The sequence below is a fragment of the Colius striatus genome, chromosome 1 (genome assembly GCF_028858725.1).
Source record: "Colius striatus isolate bColStr4 chromosome 1, bColStr4.1.hap1, whole genome shotgun sequence".
NCBI lineage: Eukaryota > Metazoa > Chordata > Aves > Coliiformes > Coliidae > Colius > Colius striatus.
In genome coordinates this window covers 180181674-180200910 of record NC_084759.1, presented here as the reverse complement: position 1 = coordinate 180200910, position 19237 = coordinate 180181674, and the positions used below count along the sequence as shown (strand labels likewise).

General features: G+C 38.4%; 1 protein-coding gene and 1 long non-coding RNA gene across 7 annotated transcripts in view; both read right to left on the bottom strand.

Moving 5' to 3' along the window:
• Window positions 1–16141, bottom strand: part of MDFIC (MyoD family inhibitor domain containing) — a 53368-nt gene extending 37227 nt beyond the window's left edge. For 3 of the 6 annotated variants that reach the window (XM_062017549.1, XM_062017573.1, XM_062017591.1), the window contains exons 1-3: window positions 16056–16141; window positions 13772–13927; window positions 3335–3466 (exon numbers count right to left, since the gene is read on the bottom strand). In XM_062017549.1, the coding sequence (XP_061873533.1) occupies window positions 3335–3466; window positions 13772–13862 (223 nt within the window). In that variant the 5' untranslated portion in view covers window positions 13863–13927; window positions 16056–16141. Of the gene's footprint in view, window positions 1–3334; window positions 3467–12005; window positions 12046–13771; window positions 13928–14354; window positions 14446–16055 lie in introns of those variants that run through there. The other 3 variants (XM_062017558.1, XM_062017566.1, XM_062017581.1) reach the window with 3 other exon arrangements.
• On the bottom strand, window positions 10749–11998 carry LOC133628746 (uncharacterized). Its single transcript, XR_009820818.1, has 2 exons — window positions 11399–11998; window positions 10749–10870 (listed from the first exon to the last, which is right to left on the bottom strand). It is a non-coding gene; the product is annotated as an uncharacterized LOC133628746 (long non-coding RNA).
• Window positions 16142–19237: the final 3096 nt, after the last annotated feature.

Genomic DNA, 19237 nt, shown 5'->3' with positions numbered 1-19237 from the left:
TATTTCTTGTCTAACTGAACTTCCAGACATTACATCTAGTTCTTTATTTGTCTGCTCTAGTTGAAGAATTGTCTTATCAAACTTCTGCTCATTTTAGTATCATGCTGCTTAGGGACTAGGCAAGCTCGTCTTTACTCTCCCTGTTAACACTAAGCATATTGAATTCCAGGAGTTTTTCCACAATAAGGCACGTTTCCAACTACTCCATTCATTCCTGAGATATTTGTGGTTCTCCCCAACCCATCTCCAACTGAACAAGATATTTCAGTAACATTTATGCAAATAAATTATTAATCAATACAAAACAATAATACAAGATTTTTTTTTTCTTATTTAGCTCGTCCATATTTTTATGTCAATATACAGTAACCTTTTGACTCTCAATCTCTCTTAAAAAAAGATTAGTTCCTTGGTTGAACCTTCCCATAACAATACCCATTTACCCATTCTGATTTGGGGTGAGAAGAGATGTTCCACAGGAGATGGGAAAAGGGCAAATCTGAGGGAAATCTAGTTTTAAAAAATGGGACTTGAGAAAAGGACTGCAAGGGCAGGGCAAGGTGAACTGAAAACATCTTAATGTGGAAAATAGGGGCAGCATTTTAGTTTATTGATGTTGCCTGGTAAACTGAGTTCAAAAGTGCAAATGAGAAATCGTACATAATGAAGTCATTACAGAGTCTCTAACACTGGACTTCGTTGTTGGTCTGCCAATAAAACTGACTGATTAATCTAATTCCATATAACAGCAGGATAAAACAGCTGCAAACAAGGAAAACCTTGGAAATTAAATGCTGGAAACATTTATAAAGTGAAAACTAAGGCTAACACAAATGGAGTACAACTGTGAGGGTGGAAAACAATCTGTATGGGAAAAACAGAAACTGAATCATTAGGATAGTGGTGAATGGTTTTTAATACCTGAAAAAATTTAAGTGTTCCCTGTCTAAAACAATTACAGAATCACTTTTAAAATAGACTATAATTATTAAAGCACTGTTTATTTCTAACCTCAAGCTTTTTTTAATGTGCAATATTCTACAGACTTTAGTCTACTGGGGTAATAGATCTAGTTGAATCACAGACATTCTGTGTGACAATACTTATTATTTAATAAGAAATACATAAGTAAAGTTTATGACAAACAACTTTCTCTTTGCTCTACTTGTTCTATTTTTCAAACTTCAGTTACTACGTAGACCAAGTTGTAAAACTGCAAACTACAAGAAGTACTTGTAATTGAGCCAAATATCATTCCTTAATTTTTTAAAGCAGAACAGACTTCCGTACTTAGCCAGATCCCCTAAAAAATAAGAAAAAGAAGCTGTTTTAATTTCACCATTCTTGTTTCTTTCATATACAACACTTTAATGTTAAATATCACAAAAAATGATGAATTGAAACAAAGAGAAGATTGCATCATAACAGTTACTCCAACTCATCTCATAATAAAGCTACTACACAAAACTCAGCTATTAAGACTAGAGTTTTAGAAACTTCCAGCTTTAACCTAAACTCACTTTTCACAAAGTCAAAGATAAAACTAGTGGTGACTCCAGGAGGAGTACAGCTATGCACACTTGAGCAGTACATTATACCTCAGAATTCTACCCTACTTTTGTCCCTTTATCCTTTTACTTTTTTAATTCAGCAATAGGTAACTCTCACATCACAAAGACATAAAACCATGTGTAACTGCCAAGTCACTTTACCAAGGACTTGCACAATCTGACACAATTTCTACTGTATATTCAAAAATTTACCTTTTCCTCTCTCATTTACTCAGTGCAGCCACTACAGTATGTCACAGTGGTGAATGAATTAAAGGAAGCACAGCACCACCCTACTGTCCTTACTCCTTTCCTCCACAATTCTGATCTTTCAAGGTCCCTTCCAACCCTTCAGATTCTGTGGATTCTGTGACTCTGTAATTCAGGCATGCTGACAATTGCTGACAAATCTACTTTTCCATGGGCCTGAGAATAAAGAAGCCTTTAGGGAGAGGGAATGAAGAGGCCACTTAAAAGCAGTGGATGTCATACACACCTTCTCATGTCCTCAACATAAGCACAAAGCACTTGCTTGGCTAGGGACAGTTAAGTCTAAAACAACCACCATTTGGAGTTCAGTAAACTCTGAAACTGTGAGGGAAAATTCTTTCTCCATATAGACCCTTAAGAATTACTTTTAAATTGTCAGGTAAATATTGTTAGGTAAACATACTCAATGCAAGTTTTCCTACAAAGGATCTAGATAACTTTTCAATATATTAAGGATATAAATATTTACTGGGATTCAATATTTAAAAAAAAATATTAACTAAGGTTTGAAAAGAACTTCAAATGCCAACACAAAGTTCAGGAGAAGTTGATGGTATAGATAGGATTAAAAAAAAATAAAATAAGGAAACAGGCAACTCCATAGAAAATCACCAATTACATCAACAGCAGATTCAGAAACATGAATTTATCTTGCTGTGTATCATGTAGTAAAGACAGACTGGCTCTGAAATGTGTGGTCAGGCAACAATCTCAGAGAGCTGGAGCACCACTCAGCATTTAGTCCATTTGCTTTCTGAATACACCCTATAATTAGAGAACAGTTTCTCATGCTGCCCCTCCCTTGAGCAACTAACGTTCAAGCATTCACAGAATTTTAAAGTAGTATTAGATCTGGCAGTTGACAGAAATATTTTCTTCTCAGGAGAGGGCAACTGTGGAGGATCTTTTGGACAGCATGTGACCTTCAAGATAGAAAGATGGAAATAATCTTGCATATTTTTTTATGTTTTAAAGCATCGAAGACATATACAAGGAATGTGGACTTGTAAAAACGAATTAAAAAAAGTAGTTCCACCACAGGTCTAAAACCTTGGTTTACAGCATTCTTCTAGTTTAGAAAGGAGTAACTACTTTGAGATTCAACTCTGTATAAACTTACACCTGACCAGTACTTTATCTGGAAGCAACTGCTATCACCATAGTTTACTCTGCCACTAATATACAACCTGAGAAATCAAGGGTGATGACACCTAGCACAGTTACATACTGCAGCTCATGATATCTCATGATAAGAGAAGAATGCAACATTAAGGCTCTAAAATGTAGATGCTACAGAGATCTATTTTATATTGCACCATTCAAATCACACCTTGCTCTGAACTTGTTGCTTATCTATGCTGACAGGAGTCATTCTGGGAAATAAATTCAGTAGACATGCATTATAGTTGCAACACAATTGCATTTGACACACATTTAAATGAGTCAACACACAGTATTCCGTTACAATGTGAAAGTAAGCCTAAATGGCAGCAATTTGTTCTGGAAATACTTACTTCTGATGAGGTCACCATCAGTGCGATTTCCCCAGACAGACTGGTCTTGTATCTCTGGTTGTATACTCTGGTTACTGGAAGGCTGTTTTATGTCTTTATCTCCTGTAGCAGTATTCTCTTGATCAGTTTTTTCTAAGTCAAAAGAAATGTTAATATATTAGTTTCTAAGGTATTTTCCCTCTCAGTCAAGAAAATTCATCTTTGAAAATTAAAAAAGAGACCATAAAATAGAATTTGTCTTAGCATCTCATATAGTTTCCATAGAAATCCCAATAAAGCTGATTTTCAACTTGTTTTCTTGTCCAGGTCAAAGAATTTCTCTTTAAGAATGTATTTTAGTCATACTGTGTTTAATCATACAAAGTAATGCTCAGTAGTTTTCAGAACAAGTAGTTATGGTTCAGTTTGTTTATATTCAGTTATCTTCCACAAAATTTTAAGACAAAAATTTGAATTGCTTTGTCACACAAAAAAATCCCATTATTTTTTTGCCCATGTACATGTGGCTCTGGCATGTAAAACACAGAAAAAATCCACAAAAGTATTTTCTCTGTTATTTGCAACTGAACTTATATTGAAAGACAAATGTTGAAACTTCAAAACTAATTAGTACAGAAATTCTGAAATTACCTATTTTTCTTTGGAAAATAACAGGGTTTTAAAAGCCATTCCTGAATAAAAGTCAACATTTACCCTATGATGAAAGGAAAAAATATTTTTTCTCTCCAAGTATATATAAGATGCAGGGAAATATGCACAGCAAGGTTATTTGAGAGATTCTTAAGGTTATTTCACAAGATGGAAGATCTTGTGATGATTTTGCCAGTTAACACATGCAGACTTACATCTTTTCAAACTAAGGTTAAGTGACAGCTCTCATTTTTGCTGTGATTAATGTTTTAATAGCCAAATTCACACACACTTTTTTTTGTTGTTGTTCTTGATTGCTACAGGTTTTTCCTACTGGCATTCATAGAAGTGTTACCAAATCTGGAATTACTTTGTTCATCATTCACAGTGACAGATTATCAGTTTATATCACTGTCTCAAGGGATCTATATAATACTAAATATTTTCAGTTTTTAATATTTTTTGAGTATATGCACATTTATTATTTACAGTAAATCTAAATGAGTAACTGCTGAAAAATCTATTAGCTCAATTTATGTGTTTCAGACAAGAATATGTTTGTAAGCCACTTAACCACAATGTAAGGATACCATATCCTCTAGTAAAGCAATGATCCCAGTCCTGAAATACAGCAAAATCACTTATCACTTACTGGGACATATTAGTTTCTTTATGTAACCAACAGCAGTTTGATTTTAAATCCTAACTTTCTGCCTTTGTTATCCACCCTATTAAACTGAGGCACTGAACATAATTCAAAATAATATATGCCATATTGTATGTATAGCAGCATGGGCCTTCAAGCACTGCTGCTCCCCTTCTATTAATTTCCACCTCTGAAATACCTGACTCGGCTACCTCTGTGGTACTTCTCTCTCAGCCCTTCCTCCCATCACCATTTCTTCAGCAACTTGTCAGTATCTCCTCAAGCCCACCCTGAGATGAACCATTTTACTGGGATTGGCATAAAGTTACTGAAGTGATTGGGAAGATACTCATTAACTTCAATAAGGCTTGCATCTTGCCCTGATGACTTAATTTCACCTTGATACCCATCCTATTAAAAAGAACAAACCCACAACAGATTTTTTTCAACCCCTTTGACAGACATTAGATACAAATTATTTCTTCCTGCTATCTATCAGATACAAATCCAACTGTATTACACATATAATGATTTTGCCTGTGCAGTTAGGTATCAGGTGCAAATATGTTTCAAAAAGTGTTTGAAAAGTGCCCTGAAACAGACGAAATGAAAATAAGTACTGTCTTGGAGCGAGCTACTGTAAAAGCACTCTGCTTTCCACACAGAGTAAGCTTAAATGAACTATTTTAAGAGATATCGCTCTTAAATTACTGCAGTAACAACACCAGGATTACCACCATTTCTACCTGGCAGTGGCAGTAAAAAACTGCAGAGAGTTTTCTTCTATGTAGGTTGCATGTGTATTTTTCAAATTTACTTCTATTATTCCAGCTGGATATGGTTAACAGCCAGTCAAACCCACACTAACAGTTAACAAGGAAGAAAAAGCACTACTAAAAAGTAAAAAAAAAAAAACAGACCCAGTGTTGGAGTTGAATACCAAACAATTTTGTCAGGAAGTTTACAACAATTAACATTTATTGAGTATCTGTTCTTTGCCCTATTGAATTCACATGAAGACTTCCCCATGAATGGGCATAACAGAAGCCTACAGCATTAAACATGTTTTTGGTAATTTACTTTGCACTCCAGAATTACCTGCTGGAGCAAGTAAGCTCCTGGCAGATGCTGCTCTGCAGGTGTGATGGGGTGAACCAGAAGCAGCTAAGGACCACTTTGCTGCTCCTTCCCTCCCCAGCCCACAGAGGATGAAGGGAGAAAACAGAAAGAGCGTAAGTGAGGAAATTTCTGGGTCCAGATATAGTTTAATAAGGGAAGGAAAGAAGAAGTAAAAACAGAACACGTGATTAAAAGGCAATCACTCACCACCTCCCAGAAGTAAAATGATGTTCAAGTCAGCCTCTAAACAATGGCTTCTTCTCCCAAAACCTCCCCTTCCTCAGTTTCTATTGCTTGGTGTGACATTATACACAGTGGAATACCCCTCTGGGCCAGCTGTCTGGGTTGTGTCCCCTCCACCTCCCTGTCCACTTGCTGCAGGGGCAGAGTAGGAAAAGAGAAACCTGTGCACTGGGCAAGTGGTGCTCAGCAATAGCCAAACCACTGGTGTGCTATCAACCTTGGTTTAGTCAGAAATCCCAAAGACAGCAGCACAGGGTCTGCTATGAAGAAAGTTAACTCCATTCCAGCCAGACTTAGTACAATGGGACTTTAGAGAAAGCAGATGTTTAGTTATGTTTATTTAAGGTTTTTTCATACATCCCTACTGATGAATCAGAATATTGAAGATAAACAAACATTGGGATCATAATAATATTTTTTTTATTCTAGAGGTGTAACTACAACATGCCAACTACAACCAATCACACATGAAGAAACCCTCAAGACAACACCTTTGAGTTTTTGTTTTGCTGCTGCCATTATTTTTGTGTTAGGTGCGTAAGGACACGGTGATGCACAGTTTATGAAGAATAACACACACTTTATGAATAATACCACATTTAGAAGTCCACTAAGAATCAATGCAAAGACCTTAATCTTCTGTGACGTGCCATACTGTGGCAGGGCAACTTTAGCAAAGCCTGTAGCTGGCTTTATTATTTATCATTTATGCCCAGATCTGGGAATAGACAGGTATGGCTATTCTTCTACTGCATCTTCAAGTAAATTTATAACACTCCTCTGTTTCAATCAAGCTTAATGTTAAGAATTTTTATGTAATACTTCTTTCGTATTTTAGCTTCTGCTTCCTTTAGTACGCTCTTCCACATTCATGTGACTAACCTCCAAAACTGACAGCCAAGAAGAAAAAGAGATGCTCTTCCTAGTAGTTCAAATAACAGAAAGAAAAGACTCATTATATTCTGAGTCTGGCAGTGGTGAGGTAGAAATCTAATCTCTCTTCAAAACCACAGTAAGTTACTCTAGGTCATGTCACAAAGGCAACAAAGATAGTTAAGTCTTCTTAACTACCACAGCTCAGCTCCCAGACTCACATCCTGTGTGGCTATGTATGTCTCCTAAACTTCTAGCCAAAAGCCCCTTGGGAGTGACACCCACACAGAGTACTCTGTGATTTATCCCAAAGGTAAGTATGGGCACAAACTCTATTTATGTAGAGATTAATACAAGTTTAAAGTCTAAATAAGGGAAAGATAAGACATGCTGGAAAAGTATAGAATTGAGGGAGGATGTGGAGTCTCCTTCCCTGGAGATTTTCAAAACCCACCCAGACGTGTTTCCTGTGTGACCTGATCTAGGTGGACCTGCTTGAGCAGAGCAGTTGGACTAGATTATCTTTAGAGGTCCCTTCCAACCTCAACCATTCTGTGATTCTGTGAAGTGCTTGTCCACTTGTACATTCACACTCCAGCTGCCCCGACATGCTCTGCAACACCTCTTGAGTTTACTCAGAAATGGGTCTCAGTGTCTTCATTCAACCTTAATGCATCACTAACTATGTAATATTCAATCTTTGAATATGCAAAAAAAAAAAACCAAACAAGTGCCTACATTAAGTCGATTCCATGTCCTGGTGTAATTGGCAGCTGATTGCTATTCAGTAGATTACACATAGCCTATATACTGGTTCTGCCATCTCTCCCAAGCATGTGAACTGTAAGAGTGCTTGACTAGCAATATGACAAACTGGACTTGAGAAACAAGTTTAGAGTTTGTCTATTGACACAGAGACACTGTGGATACAAAATGCTGCAACAACAGAAGTCTTTGTTGTTATGATGCATTCATTTTCTGCTCACTAACAATGTGGTGGACCACACCAAATTACAAGTAAAGCAACAGCAACAGCTGGGAAAGGCTTCTGGAAACCTGAATGCATCATTTTCATCAAATTGATGCAGACAAGCAGAATGGACTTACACAGTGGAGTCACTGTGATATCCAAAACCACAGAGTCAGAGACAGTCCAATAGTTTCATTGTTTAAGGGCAGAGGAATGATGGAAGCACGTGGGAAGGTTGCAGGGACGTAAACATGATCCTTGGAAGGCCAGAGTATCTCTGAACAAGCAGATGCAGATTGAAACATATATGGGCAAAGCTCATACATCCCAAATCAAATTTTGCTCTTCAAAGCAGAGGAATTACAAAAATTAAAATAAAAAAACCTCACAAAACCACAAAAGTAGATATATAAGGAACAAAAAAGTGGAAGACTGTTTCCAAAAGGAAAAATAACAAAACAGTTCTCTGTCTCAAGCCTACAGCAGTTGGGAGGGATTGAAGAGCACGTGGCAAACACTGCATTTCTAACACTTCCTTCGTCCGTTAATATCCACATTGGCAAGGAACCAATGAGGTCGCTATTTCCTACCAAAAGTTCCACTGTTCACAACAATAACACAAAGGAACCATGATAATACCAGGTTTTACAATGCAACCGTTAACAGCAACACCCACCAGCTACTTCATGAAATGCCTGAAAGTTTTAGTCATTTCACATAACAAATATGTTCAACTGTATTACTCGTGTAAAAAAATGTCAGTGTAATAAAACTAATCCAGCTCATGGTTTGCCTGAAATGATCTCATTTCATTAATGACTAGTACAATCTAGTTAATATTGATAACCCACAAATTATGATATTTACATTTAGATATTTGGTTGTTTTAAAACTAAATTATTTGTTTTTATTTAATTTCAATGGCTTTCATTTAAATGTCTCATGGCAACTAACAATGGCCTCAAAAATAACACTAAAAAAAAAAAAAAAAAATCAGTCTCTTAAAATATGAGCAATTCAATTGTACTTCTTGGAAAGCTTTTACATAGAATTTTCCAGGTGCAAGCTATGGAACAACTATGAATGTACTACAAGCTTGACAGTCCTGGACAAATTTCAATTGTGATAAATTAAAAATTAATAGCAACTGGCAAATAGGTACTCTGCACTATCACAATCATTAAAAAGTACAAATACTTCAGTGAAACTTCTTTTCACAAATGATCACACTAACTGTCAGATAGTCAGATATAAATTTATGTAATTCATACAACATTTCATATGCATACAAAGCCATTTTCACCTAAGAGCTAAGCAATACTCAGTGGCAATGGCTGCATTAGCAACAGCATGGGTCAATAAAAGTGGGCCCGTACAGAGAAAAAGTTGATTTTAAGGACACATTCCATATTATGCATGTCCTAGGGGCTTTCTACTTTGGACTAGCTCTCAGATTTAATCTAAGACTGAAGGCTTGTTAGTGGCTGGAGTGCATTAGGCACATTCCTGCAGTGCATCTTTCATATTATTTTGTCCAAAAGGAATCCAGTCCAGGTCACTCCCCAGGATCCCACTGCGCAAACCAAAGCAGGGGTGAACAGGAGACTTCAGAATTACACTGCTGATCCAAATGAAAACATATTAATTGCTGGATGCTATTTATTAAGGAAAAACAAGTTTTTAAAACAAAGAGAAATCTAGCTGCTGAGGGCCTGGAAATTATTCTGATATAAAATTAGTCTATGAGATGGAACAAAAGTATTTCAAATTTGGTGCAAGACCTTTATAGTCAACTCTATGAAACACAAGTCTATCACACCCATGTGGACATGAATCACTTTACTGGAACGGTCTGCACATGAAACTGAAAGCAGAAGTATATTTTTATGACAAACTAGAGCTAGACACTTTCGAAAGTTTTATGTTTTTTAGTCAGTAACATTCAGTAAATACCTCAGTACTGACAGAGAGCAACTAAACAGAATAACACAGATTCACCCAATTATCGACAGATTGCAAGTGGGAACACAAATACAGAGGAAGTATTTGGTAAGTTTGAGCAATCTGAGTGCACTGGTTAACCGTTAAAATAAAAAATCCATTACTCATAATACTGAGGCCACGCTGGTAAAGTACAATCATCACGGTGATAGTAATCATCGTTGCTTCAAGAACATCCAAACATTCCCCACAGCAAGTCTTCTGTCACCCCATCTCATTTAGCTAACACATTCCTTCAGTGCTCCTCATCATGAAAACAGTTATGCACAGAAAACAAGTAGAGGTTTGAATCACATTCTTGAAAATGAGCACTTGGTTCTTGTACTTTTCTGAATGGAAGTATTAGCTGCTGAATATGGCTTCTTCAGACACTAAACTAGAACTGTGTCTCCATCCAGCAATAGTGACATGATTTGCACCAGAGAGAACAGTCACTTCCACAACTTGACCTTTAATATTTCTACTAGACTTCTCCATCCTCCTCTCCATTTTAAAAAAATAAATTCTAGTGGATTTCCATGACCTAAAGATGGAAATCTTTAGATGATTACAATCTAAAAAATATTTTTAATTTTAGTAATAAAAATTAGTATTCTTTGTCTTTCTAAACTGAGAAAGCTAAGTATTACTCACTTGTTATTCTGGGTTATATTTAGTTATCAACAAGCAAAGGTAAAAGGACTCAAAATACCCTACAGATGATAGTCCCTCATTTTCTAAAATATGTCCTGATTCTCTAAATATAGTTCCATGTCCATTGATTTTCTTTCCTGTATTCCAGAGTCTATTAAAATGCAGAAGATTTAATGAAAAAAGTCCAGGCAATAATCATGACATGACCTCTAACACATGTAACATCTTCCTTAAAGAAGAGAGACTAATGGTCACTAATAATCATGTTCCTTGCTTAGGGACATTGTTTTGGTACCTACCAGTGGAGTAAATACTTGATGACAGCCAAATTGTAGTGAACATAGAGATGACACTATTCATTGACTACACTACACAGCACACAGTTAGAAGTAGTCATAATTTGATTCCGAAGTCTGTGGAGCTACAGAAGAGAGATGGCATGACCAGGGTCTTGAACAAGTGTGCAGGATAAAGCTACAGTTTTGGAAATATGTGACAAAAATTAACTACATGTTTGCAGAAATCAGGTTAAACCTTTGAGCATTGATATTGCCACAAAAGAAAAATACTATGATTTCATTTGCTCTCTCTCATAGCATGCTAACTGTGGAGGTGCAAAGTCCAATAATCTCACTAATGTTCATGCATTAATTCAAAAATAAACTAACGAGGAACAATAGTGATGGGGGAGACTGTGAGAGAGCATCTTGACTAAAATAACACACAAAAATTTTTTAAGTTAGAAAATCCAGAGCACGCCACATCTGTAGGCCAAACTATGTCTCACCCCATAGTTTTCACAATGCCTGCAACTGATGTATATCCCTGCAATCTGCCTTAGCTTTTGCCTGGTTTTTAATTAGGTTGCGGGATAGCTGCTTGTTGAATATTTAAAATTCAACTGAACTTTCTTTTCCTTTCATGGAAAAATGCAATTTGGCTTTAGCACCTGAATATATGGGATAGCAAGCAAAAGGAGAACTTTGAAGATGTTGCAGAACCTCGTTGAACTCATCTGAGTAGAAGTTTGTTCTCAGAGTATAAGATATCTATAGTAGTCAAACAAATACAAAAAGCATATTAAAGTATCCTGTTAACAATAAAAGAATTCTTTCTTACTAGAATGCACTTAGTACTTTAGTATACATACAAGCCCCTTTTTTTGATTAAGGAACCTTCATTCCTAGGGGCACACAGGTTTAAAGTATCTCACTGTAAATATTCAGACTCATCCCATAAATATAATGAGGTGATCTTAAGTAAAGTAGTAATTATATGAAATTACTGCAGATTTTTCCAGGTATCTCTAGCCTATTTCCAGAAATAACACGATCTTCAACCACAGCTTTTAAAATTATCACCAAATTCTAGCAAAATCAGTGTACTTTTGGATGTCCTGGGGGTAGTATAAAAAGAGTACGGTGTGTTGAAAGTTCCAGATGTATTATCTTAGATCTTTAGTCCTGGAATATCTGGACTACCTTACCCTGTAACCACACACTGCAAAGCTGACAACAGAAATGCTGGAATATATACTGGAAATGTTATGAACTCACCTCTTCCTCTTTCCACCCCCATTTCCCCAACAGACTTAGGCTAGAAAAAAGCAACAAATATCCACAGTTATCCTTAAATCTAAGTTCATTAAAATAAAAAAATATGTACTTGAATGCTGAATTCTGTAAAAAAACAGCATTCTCTTCCTGTGAATTATACATATGCTTTAAAATTGAGCATGTGCCTTGAAAGCTGTGGCCAGTGAACAAACCTGAATCGATGTTACATTTGTTTGTACCTTACTGATCCCTAAGAATGTAACTTTATAATCTTCTACCTCAACAGCTGTGAACTGTAATTGTGTCATTCAGATTTTCTGCAATTAACTTATCTGTGAATAGATCAGTGTTTGTCTCTTCACCTTTCACAAAAAGAAGAGCATGTGTTGAAAATCTTACAAAATGGGATCACATAAGACTTAATTTCATACTGAAGTCTCAAAGCGGCTCTTTAAGAATGAGACCACACTAGGCTAGTTAGTTCACTGACTTACAACTTCAATAACTTTGATGTATGGCCTACATGCAGAATTTAACTAGTGTGGCCACCTGACAACATGACAGATAAAAACAACATATTGAAAATAAACATGTATCAGAGATACTGCTGTTTCTGGGAAAAACATGATTCCAACAGTTCAATTCTGCATGCTTCATCTTCTGTATCTAATCTTTTTCTTATTATTATTTTTTTGCTGTTTAGAAGTTATGAGTCATTCTCTAGGATAGAAAAAAAACCCTCAAACCAACAAACAAACAACAATAAGATAAGTATAAGCCAATTTAGTGTGTCTCCCTGCCAGCATATTTTTTCACTTAGCTACGGATACTTTCTGGTTTCTCAAATGAGTCTTCAACTTTGATTTCACATAGCTATTGATTTTCCAAGTTACAAAACCAAGACTGCTTATTTAATCCACAGTTGCACAACTGTGTTACCAGGCTCTGCTCCAGTTAACCAGTTATGAATAAAGTTACAGTTTTTGAACAAGCTTATTTGTCTGTTCTTCAGAAGCTTTTTAAACGCCTGTCAGAACTCTGGAAAACAAAGGTGTAGCTGTAAATGAAAAAAAAAAAAAAATTAAGTCTCCTCTTCACAGGCTCACTCCACTCCTTTAATACCTCCAGTCAAACTTCCCTACGTGAAGGTAATCAGGCTATCAATGTATTTTGTGTAAATGCAAATAAAATATAAGTTAAAGAATTTCACTTTAAGACAAATGTACTTTTAAACAATCTTTTGAACGTGTGATATAAAACAAGTTAGTACCTTCAAAAACTGGTTTTAGCTGCAACATCATAGAGTAACCTCAGGAAAAAAAAAAACAAACCAGCCAAGTGACCTACAACCTGAACAATGCTCCTGTTCCTGGATCAACCTCTCTTGATTTACTTAAGAGACGTAGAAGAACAGCTTTACAGGCAAGAGGTTCTAAACACAAACACAAAGGTGAGAAACAAGAAAGTGTTTTTTAAGGAGCAGCATCTGCCTCTGAATGACTGCAGGTTTTCAAGTACTGAGACCCTGTGGTGCTGGCATCAGTGCACCTTTTTTTCTTTTCCTTTTTTTTTTTTTTTTTTTGTATTTTCTACATAGGAATTTCTGATTAAAATACTAATTCGGTGGAAGTGAAAGTGTTACAGAGTTATACCAAAGGCCAGGGGAGGGGAAAGAGAAAAGGGGTTAAAATCCACAAAACAAAACAGTAAATGTAGCATTCAAATAAAAGGCGCAACAATTACAAAGAAACTTTAAAGCAACTTACCTCGAGGGAGGGAGATCAAAGAGCTGTTTTCAGTCGGAGCTTGTTCTGGCCCTTCAGGCCCCGGAGGAAGAGGTTCTCTCGCTTGGGACATCTGCCAGCTCTCTCACCGAGTAATAAGGAGCCTGCACCCCCCTCCAACAAAACTAACACGCGACCCTGAAGGAAGAAGCAAATGAAAGGGCTCGTTACTGTATTTTATGCAGAAAACTCACGGCTCAGGGGCGAGGGACTGAGGAGGCACCGCAATGGAACGGCAGCAACTTCGCGGCGCTGCGGCGGGCGCGCCGTCTGCCCCCCGCCGCGAGCACCCGCAGGGCCGGGGGGCGGCGGCCGCGGGGCGGGTGCGGCCACGGGCCGAGAGCCGGCCGGCAGCGCGGGGCTCCAGGGCGTCCCGTCCTTCCCGGCGGAGCGAGCCGGCGGGCAGCACGGCGCGGCTTGCCCTAGCGCCGCATTTCCTCCCGCTTCGCCGCGCCACCCGGCCTCCTCTGCGCCCCACGGCGGGAACCCCCGCGCCGCAGCCGCCCGCCCCGCGGGCCTGCCTGTGCCTTCCCCCGGGCAGGGGCGCGCAGACAGTGGCACTCACACCCGCCGTCCCTCCGTCGCCAGTCACTCCTTCTCCACCATTTCCGGACAATGAAACATCCCGCTCCGGCTCTTGGCGGCCGCGGCTCGGGGCGGCGGTTCTGCAGGTCCTGCCGCCCGCCAGCGACGGGCCCGCGGGCTGGGCAGGGCTGGGCTGGGCTGTGTGGGGCCGGGGCCAGGGTCGGGGCCGCGGGGGCGGGCAGCCAAGCGCTTCGCTGCCCCCCACCCCTAGCTGGGCCTCCAGCCACGGAAATTCCCCACGGAGGCCGAAACTCGTCAAGCAGAAATAGGGAAGAAGTAAAAAAAAAAAAAAAAAAACCCTGAAAGGCAGGCTTTCATGCCTGGACAGGGTCTGCAGCTGCAGCGCTTGGCAGCGGTGCAGGGGCACCTTTAAGTGGTGTAACCGCTGGCTCAGAAGTTGTCGGCTGTGGTTATTGTTTTGCCTTGAACCAGTTGCACCTCAGAAGAGGGTACAGATAGGCATGTGAAGCGCCATAGGCCTCCACGCCTGTCCTCCCGCCCCTTCCACCCTTCTAAAAGATCAGTTCTTACACAACCTAACCTTTTCCTGTACCTTACTTGATAATATGCAGGAATGTAAGAAAAAGGAGTCTAAAGCAGACATACAGAAGCATTCAAGGCAACCCAAAAGACAATACAAGCTTATTTTTTTTTTTTCAGAAGTAATACCCAATAATGCAAACTACTTCCACCATGATCATCTGTCAGATGATGTTACCTATGTTCTCTGTATAGGAAACACATTTCCTTCCCATGGCAAGATTTTGTTTGTTCATCATTTGTTCATGCCCAGTGGAGGACTGCAATTACTGCTCATGTATGCTGGTGTCCATAAGCTACTTAGAAGCGGGGTTTAGGGGTTTTTTTATGACAGTTTACTAAATATACCTTACTAGTATGTATTATTATGGTGTACATAGAATCAAAGAACTATAGAATGGTTTGTGTTGTAAGGGACCTGAAAGATCATCTAGTTCCAGCCCCTCTGCTTAAACGACACTTTCCTCTAAGCCAGGTTTCTCGAAGCACCATCCACCCAGCCAGGTATTTTGGAGGAAACAAAAGTAGGAAGACAGAATAGCCAGACTACCTACATCCTAACATAAGAAACTATAACTGATGGATACTTATTTTGATATTGTAAGTGCTAAGAAATATTCTCAAGTATTGTAAGTTTACTTATTAAAGTTTAGCATTTCCCTGCTATGCTTGCAAACAAACCAGGATAGTAGAAGTACTTGAGTAGGAGCCAGTTCTGTGTAAAACTCTACATCCTTCAGGGCCTTCTCTTATTTCAGGAGTCATCAATAATTCCACGTCACTGTATAGCTTTATTATTGGTCATTATTGGTGCAAAAGAGAACATTGTGATAAAAGGTGTATATATTTTCTTCTGAGAAATACAATAATCATTTCATTAACTTAAGGTGTTCTCTGGTATAATATAATCTTTCTTTAACCTTTTTCCATCACAAAGGGGAAAAAAGATTCTATGTGGGAAAGAAGCTATGTAAAATATCCATTTTGGGCACACAAAGTCATTATCATACTGCATAATAATAATACTGGTCTTAATATCTACACTTTTCATCTACAAAAACATTGCATAACTTTCCGTAGTTACTTCTCTCCTTGCTGTCCTGGGGGCAGAGCAATTGGGACATAAGGTAGAATGACTTACCTCAAACTCCTAAGTGAGTCAGTAGCAGAAGAGAGGTTATGACTCATACTCAACATACAAGCCTGTGTTTTTCCTTTTGAAACTGGAAATATAGCAGAGAACAGTGGGAGGAGCAACAGTTTAGCCAACCACACCCTATCTTCAATATATTTCATTGGATAATAAATGTCTATGAAGAGTTGACACCATGTCATGATAGTGTTTTGATGTTTTTTTAACCTTATCTATGAAACGCACATGGTAAACTCGGATCATGTTCAGTTTATCTTCTTAAAAAAGATGATGAGCTGAGCTCACACTGCTAAGATTCAATTGTATAGCAGCCTACATAGAGTTTAAAGGAACTAAATGAAAGGAAGAGAATCTTCAACTGATACTGCAACTGATGCAGCAGGAAATAACCCTCAGCAAAATCAGATTTTTAAAAAAGATAATTCAATATATGGAAAACACAATTCATTGAAACATTAAAAATATCACACAATACATAATATATTACATACCGAAGGCTGTGATGATTGTAAGAAGATGGATACAATTGTGGTCACTGTTAATGAGATACCATAGATAGACAAAGTTCATTGGTATAAGCAAACCATACAGCACATCCTGACAGTACAAAATAGTTCTAACAAATATATGGGTAATCGGAGATAATTGTTTTATTACTTTCCTTTAAAAGATATATAATTATAAAATGTTATTGAAAATTCTCATGAAGTGGGCATTTCAGACACTAACATCAGCAGCCTTTCAACAGAATGCAAATATGAGGTGTATGTTGTCTCACTACAGGAATCAAGTTCTAGGCTGTAGCATGTATGTGTTCCAACATATACTTCCATTGCTAGATCATAAAATTCAGGTATGATCATCTAGACCATTAATATCAGATTTCAGCATGAATGTAAAGAGAAACTCAAAACACTTGTAAATAGGCAATAAGTATCAGTTGTAGGCAGGTAAAATTTCCTGAAAGAAAAACAAACAAATAAAAAACCCCCAAAATCCAAACTCATTTTTCTTCCCCTATTAAAAAAAATCTTGTAAAACAAATTACTATTACAAGCGCACAGAACACAAAATACAATCAGATGTTTTTAGGACAAAATTTGTCATCACTATTGTAGCCTGAGCTCCTACACAAGCCAGAGGGTACATATTAACTCCAGTCAAAACAGACTTGTGACCGACCAAAAGAAAGTGTTTTAGAAAGACAGTATCCCAAAATTAACTGCTGCAAAGGTTATTTACTTAAAAACTTCATCTATATTCCTAGCTTGAATTTTCCAAGGCAGACTCTGAGTCTTAGTTTCTTGTGGAGAAAGTTTTGAATAGCAGAGTCACTTATCCTCACCTCAGCAATGCTGTAGAAAATTTGTGCATAACTCTTCTTTTTCTTTTTAATTAAAAATGTTATGACTTACACGGCAAAGTAATCAATGACTATTACTTATGGATCAACACAGCTGTATGTGCCCCAATTTCCTCTAACACATACCATTCCCTCCTCGAGGCTACTCTAACTGATGCTGACTTCCTGTAGTGGTTTTGCCTGGGCCAGTTTGGTTTTTTTTTTGGAGCAAGGGGGGGGGCTACAGGTGTGCTCTTCTTTAAACAAAAAGAGTTGTCAGAAGCTTCCCCTTCAGCTGACAGGGTTAGGGCCAGTCAATTCTAAGCTGGACCCTGCACCTGACCCAGGCCTAGCCTGGTTGTATCCCTGCAGTCCATGGAGGACCACCGGGAAGCAGAGATCTACTTGCAGCCCGTGGAGGAGCCCATGCCGGAGCAGGTGGATGCCTGAAAGAAGCTGTGACTGTAAGAAGTTCATCCTGCTGCAAGTTCCTGGCAGGACCTGGGAGTCTGTGGCGAAGGTACCCACGCTGGAGCATGTTTGCTGTCAGGACTTATGATCCTGTGAGGGACCCAGGCTGGAGTAGTCTGTCCCTGAAGGACTGTTCTCGTGGTGGATGACCCACACTGGGGCAGTGTGTGAGGAGCTGCCCTCATGGGAGGCCCCATGCTGGAGCAGTTTGTGAGAAGCTACAGCCCATGAGAAGAACCCACACTGGAGAAGTCCATGAAGGACTGTCTCCCATGGGAGGGACCCAACAGTGTAGCAGTAGGAAGTGTGAGAAGGCCTCTCCCTGAGAAGAAGCAGCAGCAAAGTCCATCTGTAATGAACTGACTGCAACGCGTATCCCCTGCGCCTCTGGGGGTGTAAGGAAAGGGAGTCCTGGGACGAGGAGGGGTGGGAGGAGGTGTTTCTAAGACGGTTTTATTTCTCATCTCCCTGCTCTTACTGTTTCTTTAATAAATGAAACCTTTTTCTCCCTGAGTCTGTTTTGCCTGTGATGCTAATTGCCGAGTGATCTCTCCGTCCTTATCTAAACCCACAAGCCATTTGTTATATTTCTCTCTCTCTCCTGTCCAGTTTAGGAGAGGGAGTGATGTTATGACTGGGTGGACATCGGGCTAAACCACCACACTTTCTTACATCAGCAGAAACAGAGCATTTTACATACTTTGTAACATAGTGGACCACTTTAATGTTTCTAAAGATGGACAATAATATTTAGTAAATCTTATTGTAGCTGATTGCTTGTACCTTAGTACTTGTGAGTTCAAGTTATCCTACTATGTCCAAGAACATGATTTTCAACTTTGTAATGTGCATTTTTAACATATTTGTATTGCTCTAAACTTCATATCTAAGTATTAGGATCATGACAGGATCTCTGTCCTAAACATTTTATAGTGCAGCAATGCTGAAATAGTAAGACTATTTTAGTTAAAAGGGCTAAATAAAAGACTTGGAGTTCAAATGATATTATAAAATAACAGTATTAAAAGTGAGGCTTGCAAATTGTTGAGGTTATTTTGTTTGGTAGGTTTGTTTTGTTTTTTTTTTTAATTTTAGATCAAAAAATACATGCAATGTTTTCGTAAAAGCCCAGTAAAAAGGAATTTGAAAATCACTACCATGCCTGATTTGGAGTACTTTTCATTCTTGGTGCTCATGGCCTAGCTTGTGTATTGCACTTCTCCAAACCATTGTGCCTAAAGCCGTGTAAATTGTCAGGTGCCGGAACAGAGCTGGATGCAGCTGTGTTGTAGATGAGGGTTTGTACTCTATAAATCATAATCACTGAAGTGCTGTGGAATTGACACCAGCTGGTCCC